General features: G+C 49.4%; 1 protein-coding gene across 1 annotated transcript in view; it reads right to left on the reverse strand.

The window, feature by feature from the left end:
- Window positions 1-7500, reverse strand: part of LOC143032633 (uncharacterized) — a 49443-nt gene that overhangs the window by 3 nt on the left and 41940 nt on the right. The window contains exons 13-14 of the mRNA XM_076197510.1: window positions 3297-3389; window positions 1-3117 (exon numbers count right to left, since the gene is read on the reverse strand). The exon at window positions 1-3117 is cut by the window's left edge and continues 3 nt beyond it. Of these exons, the coding sequence (XP_076053625.1) occupies window positions 79-3117; window positions 3297-3389 (3132 nt within the window). The 3' untranslated portion in view covers window positions 1-78. The remainder of the gene's footprint in view (window positions 3118-3296; window positions 3390-7500) is intronic.

A 7500-nucleotide genomic window follows, 5' to 3' on the forward strand; every position in this document is an offset into this window, starting at 1 on the left:
TATATTAGCTATTTCAGAAATAAATTGAATATGAGACTCATACTTTCTTTAATCATTGAGTCCCTAATAAAAGAATCTTTAATCACAATCACAGTCGTAGAAGACAGGAAGTCCCTGGACGGGAGCGAAGAGTCGATGGGAGAGAGGGAAGGTCTTGAGGGTGGAGACCGTTGCAGGGGAGGAGGCGGTGGTGCCAGCGTAGGCGATGGAGGTGCCAACGTTGTTAGCAAAACTAGCGTCAACCGCGAAGGGAACGTAGCCGACGGAGCCACTTGGCTTGACGGCCGTATGCTCGGCCGACTTGAAGAGGTTGAGGAACTGCTGGGATCCTCCGGCGGCGGAATGAGCAGCAGAGTACATGGAGGTTTCGATCTTGGGAACGCGGGCAGCGGCGGCGTTCCAGGCAGCCATGAACTCGGCAGTGGCCCTCTGGACTTCGGCTGTGGCCTGGACCTGTTGTGGCACTCCAGTGGAGTAAGAAGAAGCCTTGACGACGGCCTGCTCGATCTTTGGTACTCTGCGAGCGGCAGCTTGCCAAGCAGCCATGAACTCGGCAGTGGCTCTCTGAACCTCTGCGGTGGGTTGCACGGGCTGGGGAGCTCCGTAGGTGGTGACGGCGTGCTGAACGGTGGAAGCTCTGCGGGCGGCAGCATTCCAGGCAGCCATGAACTCCTCGTTGGCCCTCCTGAGCGTTGCGAGAGCTTCCTCGCGAGTCGGGAGGGAGATGGAGGCGTGGCTACCGTGCGAGGACCTGACCAGAGTGGATTCGATGGTGGCCACGCGGGCAGCGGCAGCATTCCAGGCGGCCATGAACTCAGCAGTGGCTCTGGCCACCTCGGGCGTAGGCTGGACGGGTTGAGGAGCTCCTGCTCCTGCTCCTGCTCCTGCAGCGCCTGAGTGAGCCGAGGCGGTGTAGGTGACGGCGGAATAGTCGGGGGTCTTGGCAGCCAGGGCGGCAGCGGCGTCGTAGGCCTTCATGAACTGCTTTCTGGCTTCCTCGACTTCGACGGTGAAGCCTGAAGGAGTGATGGTTCCAGAAGCAAGGGGCCCTGAGTACTGGGGACCTGCATAGCCACCGGCAGAAGAGAAGGAGCCGCTGTAGTGGGAGGCGCCGTAGTGGCTGGGACCCGCTGAAGGGGAAGTCGAGACTCGAGCGGCAGCCTTGTTGAAGGCATTCATGAACTCTCTCCTCGCGGCCTCAACCTCCTGAGTGAATCCGGAGGCCGTGATGACGCCAGAGGCCATGGGGCCCGAGTATGTCTGGTGAGAGTGGTGACCAGCATAGTGGGAAGCAGCGGGGCCAGAGTAGTGGGAAGCAGCGGGGCCAGAGTAGTGGGAAGCAGCGGGGCCAGAGTAGTGGACAGCAGCACCTCCGAAGGAGTAGTCGTCGGTGTCGGGGGCGGAGGCAGCGAGGGCGGCGGCGGCGTTGTACGCCTTCTGGAACTCGCGTCGTGCCTCTTCCACCTCAGGAGTGTATCCCGAAGCAGTGATGACTCCGGAGGCCTGGGGTCCACCGTGGGCATACGAGTGGGCAGCTGCTGAATAGCCTCCGGCACCAGAGAAGTAGAAGTCGTCGTCGTCATCGTCGTCATCATCGTCGTCGTCGTCGTAGCCGGTGCGGGCGGCGATGGCGTCGTAGGCTTTCTGGAATGCCTTCCGTGCGTCTTCCACTTCCTTGGTGTAACCTGAAGACGTGATGACTGTGGAGGCCTGGGGTCCACTGAATGTGTGAGCGTAGCCGAATGGCCCACCAGAAACGTGAAATCCGAATCTATTATAGTCATCATCATCATCATCATGATCATAACGGTCATCATGATCATAATGATCATCATGGTCATAATGACCATCATCGTCATGATCATGGTCAAAGAAGTCGTCGTCGATATGGCCGGCGAAGGAGGCACGGGCGGCGGCGGCGGCGAAGGCCTTCTGGAACTCGCGTCGGGCATCTTCTACTTCCTTGGTGAAGCCCGAAGAGGTAATGAGACCAGAAGCGTGAGGACCAGCGTAACTGCGCCCGACACCAGAGCCCGCACCTGCACCAGCTCCAACGCCGGCTCCGACACCGGCACCGAAACCAGCGCCAAAACCAGCACCGGCACCAGCACCGGCGTAGTGTCCGGCTGAGTAGTGGCTCACGCTCGTAGCAGGGGCGGCTCCCGCGCGGGCAGCAGCGGCGTTAAAGGCTCTCTGGAATTCACGACGGGCCTCGTCCACCTCCTGGGTGTAGCCGGAAGCCACGATGACTCCAGAAGCCATGGGGCCCGTGTAAGTCTGCGAGGATACGGGGGCCGAGTAGGTCACTGAGGGAAGTCTGGAGACGTCGTGGTCGGGGGCTGCTGCTGCAAGAGCCGCTGCCTTGTTGAAAGCTGCCATGAACTCGGCTGTGGCCCTTTCCACCTCAGGGGTGAACTTGACGGGCTGAGGAAGACCCCCATGATGGGCAGCACCAGCTCCAGAGGCGTGGATGCCAGACACATGGTACATGGTGGTTTGGATCTTGGGCACTCGAGCGGCGGCAGCCCTCCAGGCACTCATGAACTCTTCAGTGGCTCTCCTGACAGCTTCCGTGGGTTCTACCTGGCGAGGAACGCCCGTCGAGTAGGTGGTGGATGAGGAGAGGGCGGAGTGAACGGTGGCTGCCCTCTGGGCGGCAGCGTGCCAGGCTGTCATGAACTCGTTCGTGGCGCGCTGAACCGCTGCGGTGGGCTGCACGGGTTTGGGGGCTCCGTAGGTGACGCCGACCTCGACGGCGCTCGCCCTCTGAGCGGCGGCGTTCCAGGCAGCCATGAACTCGGCGGTGGCTCTCCTCACAGCCTCGGTTTCCTGGACTTGCATGGGTGCGCCGTAGGAGGCGTGACCTGAAGGGGCTAGAGTGGCCTGGATTCTATTGGCTCGGTCGGCGGCCGCATTCCAGGAGGCCATGAACTCAGCAGTGGCCTGGGCCACGGCGGCCGTGTGCTGGACGGGCTGAGGGGCACCTCCTCCGACTGCTCCGGATAAATGAACATAAGGGACGGGGAGGACATGGCCGGAGTAGAGCACTGCTGGGCTCAATTCACAGTTATGAGGCACCAGATGGCCCGCTGCCACGGACAGCAGCGCTGCCAAAGCCTGAAAAGAAAAAAAAAATCTCAGTACACCACATTAATTAATTTTCTGCCATGGGTGATCCTCGTTACTACTTCCAAAGTGACAAATTTTCCTTTTCCATATCGATTATTTTGGGCAAGACATTTCGTGTATATATCAGTGTTGCCAGTGTGGGAGAACGGGCTGAACTTATTACTCACCAGAGACAACATAATGTAACTAGACTGATTCCGGCGCATGTGAGTGGATTTGGAGCGTACGAGCTTATATACCTCGGGTATACCCAGCGCGACCTTCAATTGTCACGTCAGTGTCCAGCCGATTTCTTCGCCACTCTCCTCCTCCTCCTCTCCTTCTCTTACTCCTACTCCTCCTCCTCCTCCACCTTCTCTTCTTCTTGCTCCGTATTTTCGCTGAATTGTCCAGTCTTCTGGATATGTTCTCCGCGGTGCTTCCTTAATTACCTTTTGACTTTTGACTTTTCTGTGCTGACGATGATCAACTCAAACTGGATATTCCACTTACAATTACCAATTGACATTGAACGCACTGACAATGACAGTCCGTCGCGATTAAATTGGAGACAAGTTAAAAAAATATATTCTAGAGTTGCAATTGTATACCTGCTTTAGAAGAACGATGTACATTGATTTCTATGAATATGGAAATGTGGCACGTTTACATTTATAATGATAACACAAATCTGGCAGCAACGAGGTGGAGTGCCTTCGTATTTCTTCGAAATCACAATCAGAAGGATTTCAGTATAGTAGTCGGGTTTAGGCTATATTTCCATGGTATGGGGAAAAGCTAGGGAAAAGAAAAGTGTAACGTTTTCCCTATGTAATCTGTATGGGGTGAACTTCTGTCTATTTCTTTATGGAGTAACACAAAAAACGCATTGAATTTGATATAAGTCAAAGGTAAAGTTTAGCGGTAAGCAGGAACGCCACTTGGCAATTTCATCGTTTGCTTTATTATTTGTGTGTGTGTGTGTGTGTGTGTGTGTGTGTGTGTGTGTGTGTGTGTGTGTGTGTGTGTGTGTGTGTGTGTGTGTGTGTGTGTGTGTGTGTGTGTGTGTGTGTGTGTGTGTGTGTGTATGTGTGTGTGTGTGTGTGTGTGTGTGTGTGTGGTGTGTGTGTGTGTGTGTGTGTGTGTGTGTGTGTGTGTGTGTGTGTGTGTGTGTGTGTGTGTGTGTGTGTGTGTGTGTGTGTGTGTGTGTGTGTGTGTGTGTGTGTGTGTGTGTGTGTGTGTGTGTGTGTGTGTGTGTGTGTGTGTGTGTGTGTGTGTGTGTGTGTGTGTGTGTGTGTGTGTGTGTGTGTGTGTGTGTGTGTGTGTGTGTGTGTGTGTGTGTGTGTGTGTGTGTGTGTGTGTTGTGTGTGTGTGTGTGTGTGTGTGTGTGTGTGTGTGTGTGAGTGTGTGTGTGTGTGTGTGTGCTCTGTGTGTGTGTGTTGTCTATGTGTGTGTGTGTGTGTGTGTGTGTGTGTGTGTGTGTGTGTGTGTGTGTGTGTGTGTGTGTGTGTGTGTGTGTGTGTGTGTGTGTGTGTGTGTGTGTGTGTGTGTGTGTCCATGTGTGCATGCGTGCATTTCTGTGTGTGAATGTGTGTGTGTGTGTGTGTGTGTGTGTGTGTGTGTGTGTGTGTGTGTGTGTGTGTGTGTGTGTGTGTGTGTGTGTGTGTGTGTGTGTGTGTGTGTGTGTGTGTGTGTGTGTGTGTGTGTGTGTGTGTGTGTGTGTGTGTGTGTGTGTGTGTGTGTGTGTGTGTGTGTGTGCGTGTATGTGTGTGTGTGTGTGTGTGTGTGTGTGTGTGTGTGTGTGTGTGTGTGTGTGTGTGTGTGTGTGTGTGTGTGTGTGTGTGTGTGTGTGTGTGTGTGTGTGTGTGTGTGTGTGTGTGTGTGGTGTGTGTGTGTGTGTGTGTGTGTGTGTGTGTGTGTGTGTGTGTGTGTGTGTGTGTGTGTGTGTGTGTGTGTGTGTGTGTGTGTGTGTGGTGTGTGTGTGTGTGTGTGTGTGTGTGTTTTGTGTGTGTGTGTGTGTGTGTGTGTGTGTGTGTGTGTGTGTGTGTGTGTGTGTGTGTGTGTGTGTGTGTGTGTGTGTGTGTGTGTGTGTGTGTGTGTGTTGTGTGTGTGTGTGTGTGTGTGTGTGTGTGTGTGTGTGTGTGTGTGTGTGTGTGTGTGTGTGTGTGTGTGTGTGTGTGTGTTGTGTGTGTGTATGTGTGTGTGTATGTGTGTGTGTGTGTGTGTGTGTGTGTGTGTGTGTGTGTGTGTGTGTGTGTGTGTGTGTGTGTGTGTGTGTGTGTGTGTGTGTGTGTGTGTGTGTGTGTGTGTGTGTGTGTGTGTGTGTGTGTGTGTGTGTGTGTGTGTGTGTGTGTGTGTGCATGCGTGCGTGTGTGACTGTATATGTGTATGTAAGTATGAATTTTCGAAAAACATAAAAGCACTATGGAGTGCACATATCTTGAGAAATTCATTTACGACATTTGGTAGCCGACACGTAAATCATGAGTTAAATTTTCCATTATTCGATCAACTTTCTCCCAAAGCGATTTAGCGAAAAACACCACGAACTCTGCTTGACATCTTTGTTTTGCTGCAGTGCACAAAAATAATGATTTACGGATATAGTGCATTGTATCAATCTCAGTTTTCATGAGTTTTCGCAGATTTGGTATCAATATGAAAAAAGGAATCATATTCAATGTTTCACTCGACAATTCAAGTCCCTGTATGACACGTTTAGGCCTTATATGAGTGAGTACCTTCATTATATGTGGAATGCTTTACTTGAATGTATTACATATATGTATATATCTATTATATTTATATATCATTGAATTTTACAACAGCTTATAGAAAGTAATCAATACAGATGCCTTGAATCTTTGTCTTCAGAGGTTTTCAGTATCTTTAAATGAAGGTGAAACTCGTGTTTTGTTAATGTGGTCTCAGTCAGCATTTCCACCATTCAATGAAATGTGCCTAATGCAGCCACACTAAGGATCACCATAGTTAACCTGTTTTGAAACACCTGATCACTTTGAAGCTATTTATCCGCCTATGACACTTGATGTCTGTAGATGTTCCTATTCTTAAGAATTATTGGTTAGTAAAGCAGTTTTCAATGTATTCGGGTGGCAGAATTTGTGGTATCTGCGATTTCTGGGGCAATGTTGATGCTTAGCATTCAAACTCTCATACCTGTTGACCCACCCATGGACATGACATTTGGTTACACGATTGTAGGTTAGGTGAACAATATCACCACTTGTGATGAATGTACCTGTTTGCACTGTAAAAGTTAATCTGTCAAATTTACGGAAAAAAGTTCTGCTGGTATTTTTTTTTTTTTGTGATTTTCTTTAAAGTTTACGGTGTTTCTGTAAATATGTTAAAGTATTTAAAGGATTATAAAATATACTTTGAAATCGTAAAACATATACAGGACGATAACTTATTGTAACTTTCTATATAACCTAACAAACAAGGACAGAAAAATGCCGTTCATTGTTTTACAGATAAGAATATTGTAATTTGAAATACAAAACCTCCTTTGTTAGCAAATACGGATTTTTAAAATATTTTTTCTTTCTTTTGCAGTGTTTCTGCCTGTATATCTCCCTGTCTCCGTGCATTATTTTTCCACCCTACTGAATGTAGCTTTTGAAGTGTCTTCTTATTAATCTGTAATCGATTCATTATGATTTGAACAGTTAAAAAAATGTAGTGAAACATCAAAAGTAAACATAAATCGTAACATTATTGAAAAATCATATTCTTATTGGATCTTTAGATAGTAAGACAAAACTAAGTCATCTTTAGAGCAAGTGCCTATCGTTGCGTACAAAATCCCTGACGGATCGATTAAAGTGATTATGTCGAAAAATATTCTAATTACTAAGGTTTTCACTGTACACTAAAAACACACCATTCAAAGTAACTTGCAAGACTGATTAAGATGACAATCTAAACTTTGCAAAAATAATATCCTTTTTACCAGAAAACGAAACTCATAAACTTGAGAGGAATGAGGTGGAGGGATAGAGGGCTGTTTCAATGTGCAAAAAAACAATTATGGAACTCTTAAGAGAAGATGTAAGAGATAGGAGTGGATGGAGATTGCCTGTGAATGGACGAAATGATAACTCGGCCAGTCAGAATATTCTTTTCATCTCTTCTGTAAAATGTTTTAGGTGGATGAGAAGTGGGGTGGCCATATAATGAAGCAGTGGGGGTAGCTCCCCTTCGCCTATCGAACCCTACTTTAGAAGCACCGTGTCCCTCTCCGTTGCCTTCCACCCGAGCAGTGTGGCAAATCTCTTTCCACAAGGTGGGAGGAGGGGCCTCCAACAGGCTTTAATGTGTATGAAGTAGGCGTTTGCTTCGACTCGGCCACAGCCCCTATAAGGATGA

The sequence above is a fragment of the Oratosquilla oratoria genome, chromosome 14 (genome assembly GCF_046742065.1).
Source record: "Oratosquilla oratoria isolate Oo_2021 chromosome 14, ASM4674206v1, whole genome shotgun sequence".
Classification (NCBI taxonomy): Eukaryota; Metazoa; Arthropoda; class Malacostraca; order Stomatopoda; family Squillidae; genus Oratosquilla; species Oratosquilla oratoria.